Below are 22,293 nucleotides of genomic sequence, written 5' to 3' on the forward strand. Positions count from 1 at the left end.
GAACCAGAACCCTGGCTGATTCATGCCGGGGACGTTTACTGATGTTTACTGAGTACCAAGTACGGCCAGACACTGGCCCAGGCTCTGGGCCCACAGCAGCGATAAAACAAGGCTCCCCGCCCATGGGGAGCTTAAGTTCCGGCGGGAGACACTCAGGGACCTCTGTGAGAAACACGGCAGGCGGCGCTGCGGGCGCGGGGACAGAGAGCACAGGCCGTGGCGGGGGTGGACAGGGGCGCCGCTTACACTGCGGCCCGAGAGCCGGAGAAGGCCGATGGCCACAGACCCGCAGGAGGCAGGAAAGGGACCTGGAGCAGAAGCATGCCTGGAGGTCTCTCTCTAAACCCAGCGTCCTACGTCCTTCCCCAGAGAATCGCTCAGTGGGACCCCGTACCCTTCCTCCCCAGCCCCAGCCAGGGAACGCTGTCCCCCCGGCATGTCATTCTCCACAGAAGTGCCCAGCAGCAGGAAACAGGGGCCCCTGGACTCCACCCAATGGCCAAACACCTGTCCCCAGAGAGCCAGGGTCAGAAGCTCTGTCCATGCGAGCTCGTCTACACTCGCTCAGGTCTGTTGGAGCCCCTGCTCACTCACTTCTCTGTTCTATCCCGACCTCACACTTCAGGCCCCAAGAGCCTCTCCCGTCACCTCCTGACCTGCTCTCCTAACACTGGCCGGCGGGAGCGGGGGAGGGTCCGGCAGAGACAGCTCAGGGCACGTACCTCCGGGCAGCTCCCCGGGCTCTGGTTCGCCGTGGAACACTTCTGAGCCACCCAGCTGGACCCTGAGGGAAGAAGACACCAGAGGTCACCCGCTGGGGTTCTGACTCTCTGCCAGCCAGAAGGGGTGAGGTCTCGGATGCCTCCTGGCCTCCTGCATCAAAACAGACAGCGAGGAGGGTCGGAACAGGGAGGTGTAAGGCTCTGGCACCTGCCCTTGGCCGGCAATCTTGTGGGGGGGACGGATGCTGCTGGCTTCTGCCAGTCCTGACCGTATACCCCGCACCCCCCTCCGGTGTGGTCTCCAGAACAGGCAGGTAGGGGGCGAGTAGACGGGGTGGACGGCAGAGGTGGGAAGGGCTCGGAAGCAGCAAGCAGGTGGCTTGCAGCGAGGACGCGTGGGGCCCGCAGGCCAGCACCTGCTGGGTGTGGGGCTCTGGTGCGCCGGCTCCTGGGTGCCCGGGGGCGGGGGATGGGCGAGCGTGGGGGCACCTCCCGGGCGCCGGGTGGCATTCCGCACGGCCTCTTCCAAAAGCTCCATCCATCTGTGGCTCGGCAGGAGCAGAGAGGACCGGTGGTGAGAACAAGGCCAGGGTGCACCCCCGTCCACCACCCGGCGGCTGCGAACAGTGAGCCTCTGCTGGGCTCTGGGCTCAGCGCTGTCTAGCTGCTCGCTCCCTCCACACGACCCGAGAGGCCAGACCCACGCTCCAGAGCACGGCCCTGACACCGAGACACTGTCTGACTCCACCAGTCTGTGCTTTGAGTCACGCCACCTCGTCGGGCCGCCGAGAGGCAACATGGGGTGGGTGGGGGACGGCCCGGGAGGCAGGCGTCCGCCAAGGGCGTGTGGATGAAGAGAGCTTAGAGAAGAAGACAGACCCCGAGGGCAGGAAGCAGGCCGAAGCGAGAAGAGCAAGGGGCGCTGGCGACACTGGACTTGAGCGAGGACAGTGGCCCCTGGGGCCCCCTGCCCCTGCGGTGTCCCCGCTGGCCCGTACCCCGCTGGCCAAGGGGAAGGCAACTACACGTGGCCCCCTCAATTCTCACGTGTTCTTGTCTGACGACGTCAGTGCCACCAGCTCGTAGATCTGGGGGGGGCCCAGCTCCGAGGTGCAGATGACGAAGAAGGCCCGCTTGTCTGTGTGGGGGAGGGGGGGGGTCGGTGGGGGGGCGACGGAGGTGACAGCAGCCCTGGAGCCCGGACCCTCGACCATGGCAGGACACGCACTGCGTCAGCGCACCCCGTGGGGCCCGCGCTGGGACGGGCACTCGACAGGTCCCCTTCCCAGCCATCCCCCACCCTCCGCTCCTACCAGGGTGGGAGCACCAGGGCCTTCGTCCCTGTCCCTGCCTGTGAGCCCCGGAGGCACGGCAGGCGTCGTTCCGGGGCCCTCTCCTGCCTGTCTGCCTGTCTGGCCGACACGAGACCCCCCTGCCCCCATTCCGGCCGTGTCTTCTGGCTCAGGGGGTCCACGGGGAGGCAGGGAGCTTGGTCCCGGGCTGCGCCCACGCCTGTGGGTACCGGTGGCCACGGAGCGGACGAGCACGGCGTTGAGCTTGAGCACGGGGCTGAAGGTCTGCTTGCCGTCCGACGAGCCCGCCGCCGTCTTGCTGTGGCATCGGAGCAGCAGCTTCTCGTCCTGCTTCTGCAGCAGCACCAGGAGGTCCTCCAGCAGCAGCGCGTGCAGGTCTGTGGGGGGGGGGGGGGCTGCCGTCAGGGCCCGGCGCTCCGTCCCCGCCCCCCGGGAGCCCCGCGGCCCCCGCGGCCCGACACCTACCCAAGCTCTTGTCCTTGCTGACCCTCCAGCTCAGGGGCCCCTCGTGGACCATCCTTCTGGCGGTGAGGTCCAGGCTCTGGAGGGAGAAGCCACTCACTCGCCGCTCGTCGGGCACACGCAAGAGACGCCCGGGCGCCAGACGCCCCGCGGAGGAAAGGAGGCCCTCTCTGCTCGGATGTCCCCGCGGGGCACGGGTAGGACCAAGGCCTCTCCCCGCCCCGCCCCTGTCTCATTCCCTCCCCGGAGCCCCCGGTTCCAGCTCCTCGTCCCGCCACTGGGGCTGTCTGCCTGGGTGTGCGTGGGGGCCCGTCGGGGCACCCCATCCCAGACTGGCCATGCCACCTGCCCCGGATCCCTCCAGGCCCCGCCTCTGCTCCCACCTTGAACTCTGCCGCCAGCGGGTTGTTGGCCCTCTCCAGGGACGTGGTGTCCAGCCGCTTCTGGTAGCCCTCCAGCCGGTGCCGGTTCTCCGTCTGCTTCACCGCTTCGTTCACGTACTTGAGGATCTCCCGGCATTGGTCCCGTGCCCGGCAGAGCTTCTCGTGTTCGGGGGTGCCACCTGCCGACGGGGCAGAGGTGGCGGTCAGGGGCTCCTGCCTGGGAAGCCCGCTGAAGCCTGAAGCACCTGGCGAAACGGCACGCATGGGCACGGGGCGCTGCCTTTGCCTAACTGAGGCCCTCAAACATAAGGGTCTCTGCTACAGAGGGGCCTCGGTTTCAGACCGCCCCTCTCTGAACACACCAGCAGCTCTTGGGAATTGCCGCCTGGCCTGCAACCAGCTCTGGGGACGTGGGGGCAGGGCCGGGGACTGGCTGGGGGCAGGGACAGCATCCGGGGGGGCCACTCCATACCCAGACTCCAACACCCCAAGTCCAAGGGCACGGAGGCATCCAACAGGGGGACAGGTGGGGTGGGCACCGGCTGCGCCTTGGCCCTGGGGTGGGACCACGGTCATGGGGGAGTCCACGTGCCAACCCCGCGTGCATCCGGATGCTTCCTCAGACCCCACGCAGGCTGGAGGCCCCCCCTTCCCTCCTCTCCTCTCTGAACACCTTATCTTCCCCAGGGCACAGCTGTGATCGCTTTCTTGGAGACGGACCCCAATGAGGCCAGGAAGCAGACCCTGAAGACCGGGAGGGTCTCTCGAAAGGTCACGAAGCAGGGCTGCGCTAGGAGGAGGTCTGCGTGAGGCCATGCCCCCAGCGCCCTACCCTCCGTGTGCTTGAGGACGCTCTCCAGCAGCAGGGGGTACTTGGTGAGCCGCTGCATCTCCGAGATGATGAGGTCCCTGAGCTGCAGCCGCCGGCACTGGGGGTGGCTCTCAGCCTCCTGGAAGGATGGGGGCACGGACGGAGAGGTCAGCCCAGTCAGGAACCAGCCAATGGGCTCAGGGCCCAGATGGGTGTGAAAATTCCAAGTGGGTCCTGATCCCGGAGAGCAACTCCTTAAATATTTAGGTGGGTGGGGGCAGGGAGGCAACCCAGGGAAGGGGGTGGCCAGACAGGCACCCTAGTGCAACTGCCATGCCCACTTTATGGACGAGGAAGTGGACATCGCCTCCGTGCCCACGGGCCCTGGGAGTGAATGACCGCGGATCCGGTCCCTTTTGGGGAGTGGCGGTCTGTCTTGAGAGCGGGCACGGGCCATGTTTCTGAGGGCCATGTTTCTGAGCATGGATGGGCAGGGGGAGGCCCGGGGCTCTCCCGTGACCCCGGCTCCCCCTGCTGGCCGCGGGCGCACCTGCATGAACAGCTGGAAACGGCTCTCCTTGCGCTGCTTGGCCTTGATGAGCCCCAGGGCTGCAGACTGGCAGGAGCAGAACTGGGCGGCCACCTGCTGGAGCTCCTCCCGGGCAGGGCCGTCGAACTACGGCACGAGGGACACCGTCTGGGCGTCACATGCCTGCCCCATACCCTCCTCCGCCACTTACGCAGCCGTGGGAAAGGGGACCCGTCTCCTCCGGGCGTACCCGAGCCAGCATGAGGTCACCGATGTCCTTGACAATGGGGCCCTCCTCCCGGAGCTTCCTCATGGCCTCGCACCAGGAATCTGGGACGGAGAGAAGGGACACGGGGGCCTGGGGCAGAGCTGTGTGGCCGGACCCGGCGCCACCCTCAGAGAGGGGACTCGTGGCACCAGTGCCGGGCAGGGAAGGGGCCAGGGAAAGGGGAATGCTGGTTTCCAGGCCAGGGAGCACTGGCGAGGGGCGTGTGCTCAGAGAGGCCCTGGGGTGTGGGTGGACGAGGGACAGAGACCTGGAGGCCAGCTGGAGCAGGCATGTGTGTGTGCGTGGGGGGGGAGGCAGCAGGTGGGGAGGACGGCCCCTCACTGTGGATCTCGATGAGCTCGGGCAGGTTGGGGAAGAGCCGGGCCAGTTCCTCTCGGGGCATCAGGTTCTCCTTCTTCATCCGCTGGTAGAAGATCAGGTCGAGGACCCGGAGCGTGCGCAGATGGGAGGCTTCCGTCACAAACAGCTCTGAGCAGGATGTTGCGGGACAGGAGAAAGAGCAGGAGACGTCAGCAAGCATCCAAAGGGACGGCTGTCACCCCAACCACCTCACTGCTGAGGCATTCGGGCACTAGTGTCCCAGTGGCTACTTCCACCACCCCCGGGGAAGGCACGGCGAGGCAGAGCCGGTCCCATCCCGGGGCGCCGCCCGAGTGTCGGGCGCACACCCTCACCGTTGATGACCTCCTGCCGGTCAATCTCCCTCTGGCTTAGCCCGGCCACCACGTCCTTGCCCACCGTGTGCTGCCAGTTCTGGGCGTCTGGCTCCGGCTCCAGGTCTGACAGCTGGCCCAGATCATCCTCTAGCAGGTGCGGGAGGAGGGCGTCTGTGCAGAACCCCAGGCTGGGGGACTCAATGCTCCTGGGGGGAGAGGGGCAGCTCCGCGAGGAGGAAGGGTGCACACAACGGCCAGTCCGACCCGCTTGTCCCATGCCCGGGGGAAACCACCGGCCGTGGAGACGGATGCGTACACCCAACCAGCCGCTCGGGGCCGGGCGCCTCACTCACCTGCGGCCCATTTTGGGGGTGAAGGGAGGGGTCGGGTTCTCCAGAGACCTGTGGAGGAAGCCAGCCCTCAGCACCCGCTGCCCCGAGAGAGCACCCCCGCCCCCCCGGCCCCCGCCCAGCTGCCCAAACGCTGCCCACCTGGTGGAGAGGCTGGAGGCAGAAGAGGAAGCTGACTGGTGGAGGCGGGCGGCCTCCGCGGCCGCGTCCATGTCCACGTCGCTGCGGGAGCGGGGCACGTTCTCCGCCTTCCGGGAGCGCCGCATCTCTTCCCGGCCCTTCAGGCTCTCAGAGCGGCCCAGGCGGGTCTCTGAGCGGGAGCTGGGGGGCACGGCAAGAGGCCCAGGGTCCGACAGCCTGGACGGCGTTTACCTGGGACCCTGACCCAGGGGTCCTCTACCCCCAACCCATGGGGCCTGAACTTCCCAGTGACAACTCCTGCTGCTGCCCTATAGTCTCCGTCCAGAGGACAAGTGACATCTGGGACCAAAAGACCAGACTCGTGCTGTGTACAGCTGCCAAAGACTGGAGCCACCAGGACAGCTGTGGGCACTGGAGGCCCGGATCCTGGGCCGTGTGGTGGCCAGTGCCCCTCGCCCTCGGCTCTGGAGCAGGTCAGCCCCCACCGCAGACTCTGCTGGAGGCAGAGCTCTCCTTTTCTGGGATTTCCTACCAGGGGAGACAGGTGCTACCCTCTCTCGCGCATGCCAGCCTCCTCACTGGCAGGCCTGGCACAAGGTCTCCCCGCTGCTGGCCTCCTGCCCCAGCTGCGGCGCAGGGTCTCCCGTTCCTGTCTTGTGCACGCTTCCCGGCTTCTGCTTCCCCTCCTGGGGGCAGGCCAGCTCGGGGGGCAGGGGGACTGGCTTCTGACGGCAGGAAGCTGTGCCCTGGCAGCCGTGTTTGGCCACCGAGTGTCTCTGCGACACGAGAGGCCGACGGCCGGTGCTGCTCTCCTCTGCGTCCTGCAGTGCAGGACCACGGTGGCAACTGGCACCTTGGACCCCCGACTGCCCCGGGTGGGGCCTCCCTGCTGGCCCTGTTGCCGCTGTCACTCGTCTCTACCCCACCCGCAGAACGCCGGGAGCTCTTAGTCGCACCGCGCGCTGCCGCAGAGAGAGAACCAAGTAGCTCGGTCCCCATTCATCACGTCTCTCCGAACCACCAAGGACCCAAATGGAGCTGCCCCTGGGATCCCGAGAGCAGGAGCCGCCAGCCGATCGCCTCTGAACACCCCTCTGGGGTCAGCGAGAGCGTCTCCGACCAGCCCGCCACCAGCACTCTCGCCAGCGCCCCACAGTAGCCGCCTGAGCCGGGTGAGCGCCGCATGGCCTCCTCCCAGGCCCCACGGGTGAGTGACACTCCTCCCCAGGAGCAGGCACCCCGTCCCTAGAAGGAAGGCTGCCTTCTGGAGCTGGGGCTCCTCTCCACTGGGCCGCAGAGAGGGCCGGGCGGGCTCACCATCGGCCAGGCCGATGGCGGCGCCGACCGTGGACGCAGGAGCCTAGTGAGGGCCTCAGGGCACAGTTCGTTCCCTGGCAGCCTCAAGAACACGAGTTTGCAGAAGGCCTCGCCTCATTCCCAAAACGTTATTACGTCTACAGAACCGTTCGTTTGACGCACTTGCGGACATCAGCGGGACAAACATAACCTCTCTCTTCCCCGACTCCCCGTCGGCCTCACTACGGCAGCGCGAGCGGGAACGGCAGACTCGGTGCGGTAATGGTTTCGGAGGGAAGCCGGTCTGGCCACCCGGGGCCGCTCCCTGGGGACTGCACGTGCGCCCGCTCAGGGGCTCAGGCTCGAGCGCACACGCGTGTTCTTTCTGCACACGCAGGACCACGGGGACCACAGCTCGAGAGTGACTGAGGGAACGTGCTCGGAGCTTTCCGACCAGAGGGTTTTCACTGAAGTGCTGGCTGGAGAGTCCAAGACAGGATGTGGCTGCTGTCACACCACAGTCCGGGACAAGCCCAAGCCAGAGAAGGTTCTCATTAGAACCCGGAGAGCACGCTGCAGACCCCTGCGTTCCTTGAGAGGGAACGAGCGCTGTGCTCGGAGGCGGGGGAGCCCCGTCTCCAGCGCTCTTCCTCACGGGCGCCCACAACCGTCTCCGTGGGACCTCGCTATTTCCCAGGACTGCCTCCCGCCGCCCTGCCCCACGGTCGTCTCTCGCCTTGTCACCCGTGGCGACCCGATCAGCAGCTCTATTTCAGCCTCTAGCTCGTTCCCGGGACAGACGCTGCTCAGCAGCCCCAGATGAACCCAGAGCAAACGCTGAGGGTGAGCAGCCCCAGGCTGGGCGGTCAGGGGCCCGGCTCCGTCCTCCTCGGGCCTCACTGCCAGCACGGAGCGTGCCCTTTCCCGATGGTCCCCAGGCGGGGAGGCTGACGGGGTGCCTGCGAGCCCTGCAGCGGGCACCTTACGGGCTAAGGCAGCGGGGGTCGATGCTGGCTGCAGTCCCTGCCCGGGCTCCCCTCCTTGGGGAGGTGGCCAGCACCACGTGGCCCCCCTCACCTGTCACTCTCCAGCAGGTCCTCGGGGAAGCTGCCGGTAGACAGCCGCTGCGTCCCGGGCTCCGGGGCATCATATGGCTGGTTGTTCTCAAAGTGCTGAATGATGTTCCTCACGTTGCCTGGCTTGACTGGAAGCAGAGAGACAAGGGAGGGCACTCGGCTTTCCGTCCCGGGACGGTGTCCCAGGACCCTCGCTCCCGCCTGGCCCCGAAGACAGAGCTATGAGCAAGCAGGATGACAGCAGCACTGGGCGAAGAGCCGGGAGACACGGTGCTCTTCCTCTGCATTCGTCCCTGGGACCAGACCCTGGACTAGACTCGTCCCTGGGACCAGACCCCTGGTCTAGCTCCAGGTCCTCTCCCACTGATCTGCAGAGCAGCACGGGTGGTCTCTCTCTTACATGTTTCTTATTCAAAGAAACAGGACAGGTAAGCAACTCAAAAGGCTCATGTGATGCCCCAGAGAGGGGCTCTCCTCCTCGAAGGCAGTGAGTTCAGCTCCAGGGACCTCAGAACAGGAGCTGGAAGCCCTGATCCCACCTACACTAACTGGAGTCCCGCCTATGGAAACGTACACATCTCCCTGAAGAGCTGATGTGGGGTTTTGTGAGAACGCGCCCGGGCCAGAGGAAGTGGAACGCAGCACCCTCTGGGCTGCAGCTGGGGGAAGAGCTTCCCAGACCTGCTACCAGGGGGCTGTGAGGACGTGTTTGGACGAGGGGCTACTATGTCACCCTCACTCTGGGGACCGGGGCCACATCCACCTGTCCCGGGGTCAGCTACGCAGCGCACACCCTGAGCAGCGCTGCTGAGAGATGGCGTGGGGCCCGGGAGCACCCTGGGACACACAGCCACCAGTGGAGCCCCTGCTCCCCTCCTGCGGGCCATGCGTCCTCGGCAAGTAGCCGCGCGCCATGACGAGGGACAGCGCGGTCTGGGAGCCGAGTAAGTCAGGGTAATGGTGAAAAACAGGCAGGAAGGAACATAGTTTGTTAAAACGAGCCCATTTTTTCACTGGTGTCCCCTGTTCTCCCTCGTCCATCCTCTGGATGACAGTGAAACAAGACGGAAGTACACGTTGCTAACAACCAGATACACTCCCTGCTAATCATGGGTGACCCCAAGCAGTCCAATGCTCAGTGGTGGGGTGTCTGCCTTGGGGAGGGTGGGCTGGTCCTCAGATGCAGATCCAAACTTTCCTGATGTCCCGGGAACTCGAGAACACCAAACCCAATCGTTAAACTACGGACTGCCAGGCCCCTCACCCTCCCAGGGCCCCGGGTGGCAGATCAGTGGGGCTGCTCTCTCTCGGGCAGGACGGACGGGGCGGGGTGTGCGAAGAACAAAGGGCCTGGGACTTAAGGCCACTCTTTTATTTTTCTACCGTTTTTATAAACATTTTGTCAGAATTTTAAACTTTTTCTTCTTTAAAGTAGCATAAAGGGTCTAGGAATTTAAAACCCTGAAATAATTTTGAGTATCACTATTTTTAACTGTCATTTTACAGAAAATGATTTCTGGTGCCCAGATGATTTCCTGACTGCATCCCACAGCTCTCTCCATAGAGACCCACTGCAGAGCCAGATGATCCCCGTCATGTGACGGTGCTCGTGCAGGGGGCCGGGGGTGGGGGGGCGCGCATCCATGGCACCTGGGCTCCCCCAGCCTGGAGGCGCTCAGCCTCTCGGGGTTGATGTGAGGATGTGATTTTTCCACGCGCGGAGCCTAAGCCACCCGAGGCTAACGTGCACGGCGGGACGCTCCCTCCGACCGCCACACTTACACGGCGCCGTCCACATTCAGAGTCAGGGGCAGGGAGGAGCCACGCCGGAGGGTTAAAGCAGAGGCGTGGACAGACAGTAAAAGCCCCAGAGCACCGTTAGAGACCTGCTGTCTACTGAAGAGAGCCCGCACAACCCTTGAGAATGAGGAGTTTTGTCATTTCAAGGGAAACAAAAACCCGAGGAGATTGTCTGGGACGTGGCCCCCCGCGTGCACGCAGAGCCCTGGCACTTCTGGAGCCCGTTCCCCGAGACGGGAGGCAGGTGGAGAGCAGCGCCCGGGGAGGGCTGTGTCACAGAGCCGCTGGGGCAGCAGGGACGGACAAACAGAGGAAAGGGAGGAACGGACGGAGGAGGGGCCAACAGGGAGAAGGAGACACAGACTTGAGAGATGGAAACTCAAAGCTAAAGCAAAGAAAAACCCACAGAAAATGGTCCTTTTACCTTCCACAGGGGACAAGGGAATATGAAATGCTAAAAAAAAAAAAACAAACAGAAACAAAAGTAAACCATGAAAAGTCAAACCAATGCTTCAAGACTCAAAACAAAACTTACATCGAGCTGGAAAGTGAAAAAGTAGTGGCAAACGTCTGGTCTTATTGAGAAGAGACCCCCCCACCCCCAGAGCAATTTCCGAAAAGGCCGCTGGCCCACCCCAGGCCCTTCCCAGATTCCTGAGCCTAACGGTGGCGGCTGAAGATGCTGCCCGGGGGCCGGTGGCAAGTTCCAGAGCAATGACAGAACCGGGAGACCGTGAATGGCCCACCCAAGTTCCAGGTACGCGGCAGCATCGGGGGGCTTCTGGGCCCCAAACCTGCCCCCATCCGCCTAGCTTTGCTGCAGGATCACTTGGACGTCCCCTTGAGGGCTCCCACGTGCTCCCCGCACACCTCCGGGGCCTGGACAAAGCCCACTGGAGAAGGTGAATGGGGCAGTTACTGCTGCTGGCGGCGGGGGGCGGGGGGTTGTTCCTCCGCGGCCACATGGGCTCTGAGTTGCTAGACTCAGGCCCAGGGACCAGCCTGGCCTTCTGGTCCCCGTCCCTGGAAAAGCCCGCACGCACCGGCAAGGGGAGGGCGAGCAGCAGGGACAGGAAGTGGCGTCTGGGCCCGAGGCTGCACCCTGCCCGGGCCGCCGCCCGTGCTAGACTCACTGCTCTGCGAAGAGCTTTTAGGCTTGCCGATGTACTTGAGGATAGGGTTTCGCCTCTTGTCCTCCAAGGCGTCCTTGTCTTTTTTGGAATTGCTGCTCTGCTGAGACAAGAGATGCCGGGTTTGGAGAAGGTCCCAATCCCCAGACATAGCCATTGGCCCCAAGGCGCGACCCGAACTGAGAAGCAGACTACCGCATGTTCCTGAGCCGGCCTGGGTGCTACCGGCCTGGTTCTGAGCTCATCTGTGGGTCCTCATGGACACTCATGTGAGGACAGTGGGGGTCAAGGGCAGGGATGGGGTGGGGGGACTTTCCCAGCATGCCCCCTCCCCACCCCCGCAGAGAACCGCACCAGGGAATACTTTCTAGATAGCTCTGTCACCTTCTTGGTCTTTGGGAAGAACGGCAGCCACTTGTCCTTGTCGGGAGCTGCCTGGGCCTTTTCAGCTGTGCCGGAAGGCCGTGCCTCTCGGAGACGGAGCCCGGCGTGGCTCATGTAGGCATTGAGGGCGAAGTCCATGGGGGCGCTGCGACGGTGGGGGGGAGGGGGCGCGGGCAGAGTGCTTGTGCTGTCCCTGCCACCCAGGCGGTGGTCCCGGAACAGCAGCGGCCTGGACCCCACACCGTGCTGTGACTGGGGGGACATGCAGACTGTGACCCCCGAGGCCAGGGGCCCCCATAACATCACACTCACTCACCTCCTGTCCTCCTCGTACTTGGACCTGGAACAAAAGAAAGAACAGGTGACTCGCACCGCGGGGCACAGCTGTGTCCACGGGCAGCCGTGTCTGCCATGCAGATGTGGAGGATGGGGGCCGTGGGGGACGGAGGCTGGGCCTCGACTCTTGGTCTCCGCTCAGAGCTGGCGTGGGGCCCAGGCAGGGAAAGCTCTCCCTCCCCTGGGGGCCTCCGCACAGCACCAGCAAGTATTCAGGAGAAAGGGCCTCTGCCGCACCCACTGAGGGAGGACAGAAGGTCGTACCCTGAGACCGGATCCAAGGGAACCGGTTTACCGGCAAATGGTACCGGCAACAAACGCTGGAGGGTCTGCCTGGGGCCAGGTGCTGCCTGACATGTGTGAACTTGACACACGTTAACTCATCGGATTCTTGAAACGGCACGTGAGCCAGCAGCAGGTCTCAGTGATCGAGACCGAGGCTTCCCTGCTCAGCCCCATCACAAGTGGGGTGCTCACACTGTCAGCGATACTGATCGCCGTACAGGCCGGTGCCGTGCTCACCCCTGAAGCAGTCAGGCGGACTCCTGCCGTCAAACCACTAGGGCAGTGGGCCTGGGAGGTCCGAGGCGTGGCTGAAGGCTCAGCGGCTGCCCCTTCTGGCCCCGAACGTCAGCCCAGACCTTCTCCAGGAGCCCCAGCCACGCTGCTCTCTGCAGCCCCCAGACGCCAAGTGCACCCACCCGCCCCACCTCCCTCTGCCTGGGATGCTTTTCTCCCAGGTGCGGTGAGGAAGAGGGACCCACGTCCCACAGGTGCCCCAGTGCTGCTCTCCGGGCGTGGCTTGTCCTGACCCTGCTATTTGAAACGGCTTCGTGCTGGCTCCGGACCCCTTCCTCGGAGCTGCTGCCTCCCCTTCCTCATTCTGAACGCGCTACAGAACACACTCGTCAAACGCGGCCTTCTCCTCCCGCTACGACATCAGCATCACGGGAACTGCTGTTTTGCTCACGAACACATCCCAGGAGCCCAGAAGAGGCTCCATAAATCTCACTGCTCGGAACGGCCACGTGAACAGACTACGGAGACCGTCTTGTCCCCCTTTTGTCAGTGTGTAGCTGGGACTGAGGTCACACAGGCCTGAAGCCTGACCCCACAAAGTCGTGTGGGGGACGTTGTCGAGATGGGCCAGAGAAGCACGGCCGCTGTGCTGTGAGCTCCTTCCTCGCACTGCGCTGGTCTTCCGAGCCATTCGTTAAATACGGCCCCTTGCCCGTCCTCCTGCTCATCTGCCTCCCAAAAGCAGCTCCCCTGCAGACACACGGCGTGGGCCTCCCGCCGGCGTCCACGGAACGTGCAGACAGGAGGCGGCGCAGGCAGGAGGAGGCTTGCAAGGCAGCAGACGGCTCCCGTGGGCAGCCCCAGGCCCCGCACCCGCCACGGAGCGCCACCGCCCTCGCCTGAGAAAGGCAGCGGGAGAGCCAGTGGGGAAGGAGCGTGGGGTAGACGTGGAGGGGAGACGCTGGGGCACAGTCCCACAAATGCTCGCGTGTGTTCGTGCAGGGGTGGGTCTGGAGAGCGCACTCACAGAATGTCCGCCAGGGCGGCCAGCTGCTTCTCAGCCACTTGGCGTTCTCGGACAGGGTCCCCGTCCAGGCCCAGCAGGTCGTTCTCCCCGTACAGACTGCCTAGCCCCAGGGTGCGCTTCGCCCTGAGTCAGAGAGAGACACGTACACAGATGCCCGACAGAGACCCAGCAGGGACGACGTGTGCGTGCACGCATGGGACACACTCGGCACGGGGACAGCGGGCGCCGAGGCCGAGGGAGCGGCGGGCCGGCACCTATAATCCTGTATCTGCTCCTGGATCTCGGGCAGGGCCGCGTCCTGAGCTTCACGGAGCGCGATGCGGACATCCTCACCGGCGCGCAGACGCAAGTCTGGCGGGAGCCCAGGGAGCACAGAAATGGGGTGTCAGAGGAGGGGCCCGCACCCGGGGAGCCCCCGGTAGTCCAGAGGGAGGCCGGCTTTCCGCCCTCCGAGCCAAGGGAGGCGGAGGCCTGGATCCAGCCGGTCACTCCTGAACCTAGGACCGGAGCCCTGCCGTCCGGGTCCCAAGGTGAGAACACGACCCCTGGGTGTTCCAAACCACATGACGTGGAAGGACCTTAGAGCCCTGCCTGCCGTCAGACGTGCCCCAGGGGCTGCCCGGCCAGTGCACGAACCTGAGGAGGCAAGGCCCTCGTGGGACCTGGGCGGAGTCTGTCCTGTCCCTGCGGCAGCACCACACGGGCCAGGGCCAGTCCCTGCCCAGCTCCGTTCACCCTTGACCATGGGAAACCTATCGTCTAGAAAGCTGCCTGGGACCCAATCCTTGGGCTGCTGCCCTCTAGGCCACCTTCCCTTAGCTCTTCTACTCACGAGCTGAGCGTGAGAGGGGAACAGAGCGACCACCTAGCCGGCCAGGTCCTCTCTGGGCCGCGGCTCTCAGTGACGAACTTACAGAACCAAAAATGCCGACCCCGAGGTGGGATGGAGGAAGCCCCGGTTTCTGGACTTTGCAGAACTCCCCAAGGGATTCTGATGCTTGACCAGGCTTAGGAACCCGTCAAGTCCCACCTCCCCTTGGTACAGACGACCCCGCTGGGCCCGGGGGGATGGAGAGCAGAAATGAGCACATGTATGAGGGGGGGTCACATCTTCCCTCCCTGGGACAAGCTCCCCAGGCAGGGCCTGTCCCTGGTGCTTGTCCACCAGCCCCCGCAAGGCGCTCTGGAGGAACGGCCCCCACCTCCCCTTCCTAGAGGAGCGGTGCCCAAGGATGGGCTACGTGCCCTCTGTGCTCTGGAGCCCCCCAGGACCCAGGACGACACTAAGTGGCCCATGAGCTGACTTACCAATTTCAGCCTGCAACACCTCTGGGACTTTTACTCTCAGCGGCTACAGGAGGGGATAATAGGGGTGAGTGGTGAGACCCCCAGCCCAGGGCACATGGGAGACGTCACCCTGAGGCAAGGAGGACCTCCCAACCCTCGTCTCCCTCCCTGACACCTGCCGCCTGTCCCCCCTCACTCCCCTGTGAGCCTGCACGCGAGGCTAGGGCGTTTGAGAAACGGAACCTGAAGCCGCAGGGCCAGGGGCCACCTTCTAGGCCGGCCCGTGGGTCTGCCAGTTCCCCACTGTTGCCAACTGGGCAGCAACAGCGACACTTGGCCGGGCCCTTCCCTCCGCTCCCTCCTACGGCTGAGCATCCCACGGAGCACGGAGCACGGGGGCCTGGCCGCGGGGACAGGCTGGCAGCCGCCACCCTCCTCCAAACCCACGCAAGGGGATGGGCACGCGAGTCCTGAGAAACACAGCTTACTCCCCAATCTCATGAATCCCACGAGCTCACACTGTGGAACTGGAAGACTAAAGTCACTGGTCAGACTGTAGGCCCACGGTGCCCTGTGTGGGGCAGGGGGGAGGGGGCACCGTCGTGGCCCTGTGCCCTCGCACGCTGCTCCTCTGCCCACACTCTGGGCTTCTTCCTTGCAAACCCCACTTTGGTCGGTATCCCCAAGGGCTCTCGAGTGTCAGAACCCTGGCTCCTTGTTGTGGCTCACTGATTTCGACTGCCATTGCGGCGGGGTGTCTCTGCGTCTTTGCTGCTCTGTCCCGATGGGCAGGCTGGGAGGGCTGGGGGGAAGCAGCTGTGGCCCAGGGAACAGGCAACGTGACTTCCACCGTGCACATGTGGAATGAAGGGGCCAGGACAGGAGCTCAGGGTTGAGAGCAGGGCGTGAACACGACCCAGGAGCCCTCGGATCCAACTTCTCCTCAAGAACTTGTCTCCATCCAGCCTGAAAGTGTGGCTTCATTTTCCCTCTGCTTCTGAGTGGCCCCAAGGGTCCAGTAAAATTAACTCAATCTGTGACTGCCTTACCGCATTTTTCTCTAGAAAAATGTTCCAGATGTCTTTTCCTAAGGTTCGAGAATCCTTGGGGTTTGTCTGTTGATAAACTTCTGTGCACAGGTAAAAAAGCTAGGAGGAGAGAGAAAACAGGTTGGAGCAGCGGTTCCCCACGCCCCGACTCTGGAGCGGGATTCCAGCCCCAGGGGAAGACGGGCAGTGCCTGGAGACCTCTGTGACCCTTCCCGGGAGAGGTGCTGGGGTGCCTGGCAGGTGCAGCCTTGTGACGCAGCTGAGAAGGGAAGACGCATCCGACAGGCCCAATGAGCAACCTACAGCTCAACATGGCCACACGGAGGTTGAGAAGCCCTGGCTTCCTGTCCAAACCCTCCAGCAAATCCATGCCAGCCTCGGCCCACTGCCTCCAGCAGAGGACTCTGCGCGCCCCGCCCCTGAGGTCTGGCCTCATCCACGTCTGTCTCCCGTCTTCTGAGCGTCCGTGTTTTGCTTCTGTCGCGCAGCCGGTGTCAGGTGCTCAGGGCACACCTGCGGGGCGCATGACGTTGACCCAGGCTCCCGACGGCTGTCAGCCCCACAAGAAATCAGCGGTCGGGGTCTTGTGAGGGACACAAGGTCCTCCTCTCTCGTCCGTCTCTTTCTCGGAGCAGCATGAGAAAAGCTGCTGGGGCTGCCGGCCCCGGCCCCGGCCCCGGGCACCCCATCCCCACGCGTGCCGTCATCCCGTGTCCCCTTGCCCACGGGAGCGCTGCGGATCCGCCATCCCTGGTGCTACCCGGGAGAGACTGTGTCCTCCAACCAGACTGAGAACGGGGGCAGGGGTCCTGCCCCGCTCCCCCGCGCCTCCCCAGGCTACAGAACGCCCTCCGGACTCGCGCCTTCTCGGCCCGGTGTCGGACCCCGAGCCCGCAGGTCCGACCCCTCTTGAGGACGGAGGCGGGAGGGAGGGCACCCGCAGGCCCCGGTCAGGACGCTGCTCCTGACTCACCAGCGGACTGGGGTCAGCCTGAGAGAAGATGTAGCGCAGGAAAACGGCCAGGTGAGCGGGCCGGGCCTTCAACTTCTCCAGGTCCCGGAAGACACTGTCGCTCTGCAACACGGGAGCACGGGGGCGGCTGGACGCGGGGCACAGCAGCTCCGCCTCCTGCAGCCTGGCCCCCATGGCCCCTGCTGCCCCCAGCTGACAAGCGGCGGTGCCCACCCTGCACCCCCTCCCGGCCGCGGCGGCTCTCCCTGCCCCCAGCAACAGCAGCTGGCGGGATCATGACGAAAGGAGACCAGGAAACCGTTACCTCGTTGTTGAAATAACCCGGGTCATAATCTTCCTCCGGGCCAATAATTAAAGGCTTCGGGCTCTGCTCTGTGCCCTGGGGAGAGAAGCCAGTGGCAGGGAGCAGGGTTTAGGGGACAGGAGTCAAGCCCTCGACACGCGTGTGGGTACAGTGCGGCACCGGCAAGGAATGCCGCACGGTCTGGCGAACGTGGCATCTCCCCACCTCCCCAAAATCTCAGAAGACAGGACGGTTTCCACTTGCAGAAGTCAAGAGCTTCTGGGCGGGGCCGCCAGGGCACGTTGTGCGTGGGCACGGGAAGCGAGAGAAGGGGCGCTCTTCCTGTTTGCGAAAGCCCCGGAGGGCAGTGCCAGCTCTGGCGATGGTGGGCTAAGGCTCCGTTGTCCCCTCAGCAGCCCCGCCTGTGCCCACCACAGCGCATACCAGCGCCCGCAGCCACCGGCCGCCCTGTCACATGACAGCTCCCCACCCCGCCTCCCGGAGCAGAAGCGCACAGAGCTGACCTCTGCCCCCTGCGGCCTGCCCGAGGCTATGATCGGTCTCAAATCCAGGTTTCTCAGTGTGACTTGCTTCTCTGTGCCAATTTTACTAAAACCGAACCCTAACTGGTGAGCCGACATTAGGAGCGACGAGAGTTCATCCTGCACAGGCCTTCCGGATGCTTCCCCGGACGGTTCCTTGAGCTCGCAGAGGTCCCTCCCAGCCATGTTCTCCACTCAACGCAACCTGCCTCATTTCCACGGGCTCCCCAGGTCACTCAAACCCACCCTCTCTCTGGCCTCAGATGCCTCCCGCCCCTTCACTCCCGCCGCCTCCCCCTGATGGCGTCTCCCGGGTGCCCCTCGCTCATCCTGTTCTCCTGGACGTTTGTGGATCTCACACTCAGCATGGGAGTCAGAGAACCCGAGGCCCAGAAGGTAGGTCAGTGATCAGAGCCCGGCTCCCGCCTACACGGGAAAGAGTGCGGCCCAGAGACACTGAATGCAGAGGCAGCCTGCGTTCCTGCCCCCTCTACCCGTCCCGTAGCACCGTGGGGTCCGGGATCCCCAGGGGACGCTGGATGGCCACCTGTGGCTCTACCTGGCTCTCGGGTGACGCGTGAAAACACCAGGTTTTTGCTTATTGTGGAGGCAGAAGACGATATTTTAAAAGTCTTTACAAATATGTAGTTTTTCTGATCATGAAGGCAGAAGATGCTCATTATTAAAAAAAAAAAATCAGACGTTACCAAGTTACGCGAGAAAACACAGGAGTCCCCGATGGTTCCTCCTGCTGCTGCTGCTGCTGCACGCGCGATGGCCCCCAGCCCCGCCCTCAACAGCAGGAGTAGGACTCGGGGACAGGGGCCGTTCTGCAGCCGCTCCTGCCATTCAAAGGTAACAACTCCCACCGTCTTCGGGGGAGGGAGAAAGGACTCCGTGGCCAAGGCCTCCACACTGGCTCCTGTCAGCCGCCCGTGGGAGCCCCTGCTCCGGAGAAGCATGAGCCCGGGGCATGACCCCACTGTGCCCTGAGGAGGGCAGGGGGTGGGTGGAGGCTGGGAAATGCTGTTGCACAAAACCGGGAGCTCTTGCCACACTGCTCCCATGCAGGGACTCGGCTTCTGCCTCCAGAACGTCAGAGAAGCCCCACAACAGCTCATGGTCCCTGCACTGAGCCCAAGACACTCCTCCTGCTGTCCCCCTGCACCCAGTCTACCCCTGCAGGCAGTGGTGGCCGCACCAGGTTTTCAGGGCCATGGGGGCAAAGGGAAGCAGCCCCGGCGGGCGGACACGCCTGGGGCAGGTCGCCAGGTAGCTGACGTCTGTTTGGCTCCTACGTTAGTGTGCGGAACAGTGAGACCTGGTGTAAGACTGAGCATTTTCCTAAAGAAGGAAGTGCGCGGGAGTATCCTGGAGACACTGAACAAGGCTCTGTGCCATTTCATACAAACGCCACTTGCTCTTCCCTGTCCTGTCCCTTCCCCGTGGACACGTCCACGCGTCCTCACAAGCAGTCCGCTCACACCACCTTCTTCCCTCACTCGTTCTCTAGGCCAAGTCTCCCTTCAAGGGGGTCTAGCTGGCGTAGTCCCGGCCAGACCCCGGGCAAGCTGGTTCTAGAGGTGGCAGGGAGAACCACAAGGGGCCCTGGACCCCTCACCTGGTCGCCGGCGCTGGGCACCGGCGTGTCCGAGGCCTGCCGCCGGTGGTGCTGGGCCAGCCGGGCCATGACCACAGGTGAGGTGCGGGGACTGTCCAGCCCAGGATCCGACAGTGCTGGGTTCCGACTCATTAGCGCCTGGGGGAACAGAAGGCCCATCCAGAAGGTCCCCCTCGGCCGGTCTGGTGATGCCCATGCCCAGGGCTGCATGCACGCCGAGCGGCACGTGGAGCCTTTGGTTACAGGGCGCCCCGCTCGGGGCTCTGCGGCAGAGCCCGCTGCTCCTCCCACTCAGCCGGCTCCGGGCACGCGTCCAAGATGGTGCGGCCGCAGCCGGGAAGGACCCACGTGTGCGGCCGTGGCCGCGGCTGCTTCCTCAGGCCCAGAGGCTCACCACCGTTTGTGCGCCTCTCTCTGCCCGACTCCTTACAGAACAGACGCCGAGTCTGACGGTCCCGCACGCAGGATGCGTGTGAAACCCCTTCTGCGCACAGAGCAGAGCGGCTAAAAGTCCAGGAGCTGGGAGCGTGGCTGAGGCACAGACCTGGTAGGTTGGAGGCCACAGCACAACCGGCCACAGTTTGAGACGGGGCTGGCCCCCGGGGGCACTCACCTCATTGAGGGACGGGAAGCGCTCTGTCCCCAAGTCCAGGCCGCTGTCCCCCTCCTGGGAATCCAGGGAGAGTTGGCCTGGGGAGGAAAGAGTGTACATGGGAGGTGGTGCCGTGGCCTGGAGGCCTGCGTGGGGTCAGGAAGGCGAAGCTGACACCTTCCCTCCTTTCCCGGTTTCCCTCAGGTCAGACGCTCCACACCCAGCTTTCGGCTCCCTGTGGGCCAGTGCCCGGTCCCATCACCTCCTGGAGCGAGAGTCCATGGCTCTGTCGCCGCGAGACTCACTCTCAACCCACCGCATCCCTCTCTGGCTCCACTCGCTTCCTATCACAAGAGTGGCTCCCGGGCTCCCGAGCACCAGGGGCTGGTGGGCAAGCTGGGGTCTAGACCCCCATCAGCGCAGAACACCCTGGCATTTACCCTCAGTGGGAAGCTCCCGCTCCTGCCGCCCCCGTCCCCGTGAGCGAACGCTGCCTTCTCTCCCTATCCTCCTGCCCGGAGAGCCGGGGTGAGGACCTCACCTTCTGATGCTCTCTGGCTGGCGTCACCATGGTGGAGGGGCACGTCCTGAAAGAGAAAGGTCAGAGGGCGGGCCCGGTCCGTGAGCCGCCCCCCGGCTCGGGCCTTCCCGTGGGCCTCGCGCCCTCCCTCGGTCTCAGCACCCGAGGCAAGCAGCGGCCCTTCCAGCTCTGTCGCCGCGACGCCTGGGCCGGGAGCTGCCGCGTCCCTGGCAGAGTGTGAGGAGGGCTCGAGCCCTAACGTGCAGACGGAGCTTCGCCCTCACAGGAAGTCTCCAGGCTCACGGACACGCCGCCCTGATACCTCAGCACCCGCTGCCTTGGTCAGCGGGACCCGGGAAGAGCGTCCCAGCAAGGACGCGAGGAGCTCCAGTGCAGGGCTGCGTAGAGGAGGGCTGGCCCTGAAGGACCGAACTGCGGTGACCGTGCGCCACGCTCGCGAAGCACGCTTCCCTGGGTCTCGCTTAGGCTGTTGGCAACGCTGCGGCCCGTGTGACCAGGGAGCAAATGGGAGCCCAGACCGTGCGTGACTTGCCCGCCCAAGCCTCGCAGCGGGAGGACCGACACCGGGGTTGGAGCTCGGCCCCGCAGCCCTCGGCCGGGTGTGTCAGCGTCTCCACCCCGGGCAGCCCGCGAGCACAGCTGCAGGGCAGACGCACACGGCCCGCGACGGGGGCTCACTTCGACTCCGACCATCAGCCCCCCGCAGGCCCTGCTGAGCTCTCTAACTCACAGACGAGGACACCGGGGCTCCCGGGGTCAAGCAGCTGGCCCGAGAGGCCGAGAGCTGGTGAGCTCAGATCCTGAGCGCCTATCGGCCCCGTGACATGGACGTGCCCTGCCCTTCAGGAAACAGAGCAGCTTGATTTGATCAGCCTGTGGCTCCCAGACAGTCTGATCTGGGTGTTCTAGCAAACAAAGGAGGTGACCCTCAAGTCCTCCACTGGCTTTGCGAACACTGTTCTTGGAGACCGTTTCTGGAGAGTTCCTTCTTATCTGCCCGCAGGACTCAGGCCTGACGGACGCGAGGCGTGGATTCCCTGACCGGCGCAGGTCAGGGCATCTCCTCCCTGGGGCTTCCTTACAGACGTGGCTGCATGGCGTGGCTGACACAGGGGGCCCTGTGGTCTGGGAGGAGACCCACTGTCTGCGGTGCACATGGCCTGAGAGGCCGCCATGGGTGTGCTGGGTAAAACCAGCGTGGGAACGGCACACTCCCCGGAAGGAGTGGACAAGGAGGACACTCAAGCCAGCGGTCCGGCTGAGCTCACAGGTACCTCTTTGCACCGCGATGGCAGGCTCCTAGAGGGCGACAAACAGTCCCCTGCCCGCCAGCATGGCACCCCGCCCTGTGCCCCCAAAGCAAGAATCGCTGCCCCTCGTCTCTGTGAGACGCTGACCGCTGCCGGTCGGTCCAGGGTCCGGCATGACTCAGGAGGCCTCTCCCCAGGCCGACCTCCCAGTTCTGCCCGCAGCACCCCGCGCGGCGCGCCCCCCGGCGCCCGACCACGGCACTCACCACGCCGCCGCCGCCCGTCTCCTGCTGGATCTTCAGCTGCAGCTGCGTCACGCGCCTCCGGGCCCCTTCGATCTGCTCTTCCAGTGGGCTGGCGGGGTTCCGGCTGTACACCTCACAGATGCGCTGGGGACAGCGAGGACAACAGGCAGGGAAAGGCACAAGGCGGTCAGTGGGGAGCACGACTCCTCAGGGGGGACAGCAGGCCGCGACCCCCGAACCGAGAGAAGACACGGTGCGCTCTGCCTGCAGAGATGCACGTGAGCTCGCGGTCGTTCGGGGGGAGAAAAAGGAGCAGAGGTGACGGGAAGCGTCGTGGAAGTGAGTGAGGCGGCAGCACACAAGCGCCCGTCCTCTCTCGACCGCCGTTCGAGGCCGGGCGTACACCTCACGCGAACAAGGTCTTCTTCGGCTGGCTTGGGCGTCAGATGCTCAGTGTCCGTACGCAACGGTATGCACGGAGCTCCTGCGCAGCCGAGTCCCAGCTGCCCGGTCCGGCCGCAGGTGCAGCCGGGAGCTGCTCGGATGCTCACTCGTGCGTACCTGGTGCGCACGGAGAGCACGGGGCCTGGGCCTTGCCGTCGGGGAGGCCTCCCTCTGAATCCTATCCCCCATGCTCCCTAGCTGTGTCAACCTGGGAAGCTTTCCCGTGTCCTCCCGGTAACACG

At 64.6% G+C, this 22,293-nt stretch overlaps 1 protein-coding gene across 3 annotated transcripts in view; it reads right to left on the reverse strand.

Moving 5' to 3' along the window:
- The window catches only part of ARHGEF11 (Rho guanine nucleotide exchange factor 11), a 79,447-nt gene that overhangs the window by 4,876 nt on the left and 52,278 nt on the right, over positions 1-22,293 (reverse strand). For 2 of the 3 annotated variants that reach the window (XM_080824524.1, XM_080824522.1), the window contains exons 8-35: positions 21,629-21,751; positions 20,113-20,158; positions 19,593-19,669; positions 18,980-19,117; positions 16,838-16,912; positions 16,534-16,635; positions 15,561-15,659; positions 14,533-14,575; positions 13,479-13,575; positions 13,225-13,347; positions 11,659-11,682; positions 11,343-11,487; positions 10,962-11,061; positions 10,253-10,282; positions 8,030-8,156; positions 5,657-5,836; positions 5,519-5,566; positions 5,184-5,371; positions 4,831-4,977; positions 4,471-4,550; positions 4,242-4,367; positions 3,713-3,830; positions 2,881-3,059; positions 2,501-2,576; positions 2,245-2,412; positions 1,770-1,860; positions 1,139-1,264; positions 723-784 (exon numbers count right to left, since the gene is read on the reverse strand). In XM_080824524.1, the coding sequence (XP_080680650.1) occupies positions 723-784; positions 1,139-1,264; positions 1,770-1,860; positions 2,245-2,412; positions 2,501-2,576; positions 2,881-3,059; positions 3,713-3,830; positions 4,242-4,367; positions 4,471-4,550; positions 4,831-4,977; positions 5,184-5,371; positions 5,519-5,566; positions 5,657-5,836; positions 8,030-8,156; positions 10,253-10,282; positions 10,962-11,061; positions 11,343-11,487; positions 11,659-11,682; positions 13,225-13,347; positions 13,479-13,575; positions 14,533-14,575; positions 15,561-15,659; positions 16,534-16,635; positions 16,838-16,912; positions 18,980-19,117; positions 19,593-19,669; positions 20,113-20,158; positions 21,629-21,751 (2,938 nt within the window). The remainder of the gene's footprint in view (positions 1-722; positions 785-1,138; positions 1,265-1,769; positions 1,861-2,244; positions 2,413-2,500; positions 2,577-2,880; positions 3,060-3,712; positions 3,831-4,241; positions 4,368-4,470; positions 4,551-4,830; positions 4,978-5,183; positions 5,372-5,518; positions 5,567-5,656; positions 5,837-8,029; positions 8,157-10,252; positions 10,283-10,961; positions 11,062-11,342; positions 11,488-11,658; positions 11,683-13,224; positions 13,348-13,478; positions 13,576-14,532; positions 14,576-15,560; positions 15,660-16,533; positions 16,636-16,837; positions 16,913-18,979; positions 19,118-19,592; positions 19,670-20,112; positions 20,159-21,628; positions 21,752-22,293) is intronic. The other variant, XM_080824523.1, reaches the window with a different exon arrangement.

Source organism: Martes martes, assembly GCF_963455335.1.
Source record: "Martes martes genome assembly, chromosome: 15".
In the NCBI taxonomy this organism is placed as follows: Eukaryota; Metazoa; Chordata; class Mammalia; order Carnivora; family Mustelidae; genus Martes; species Martes martes.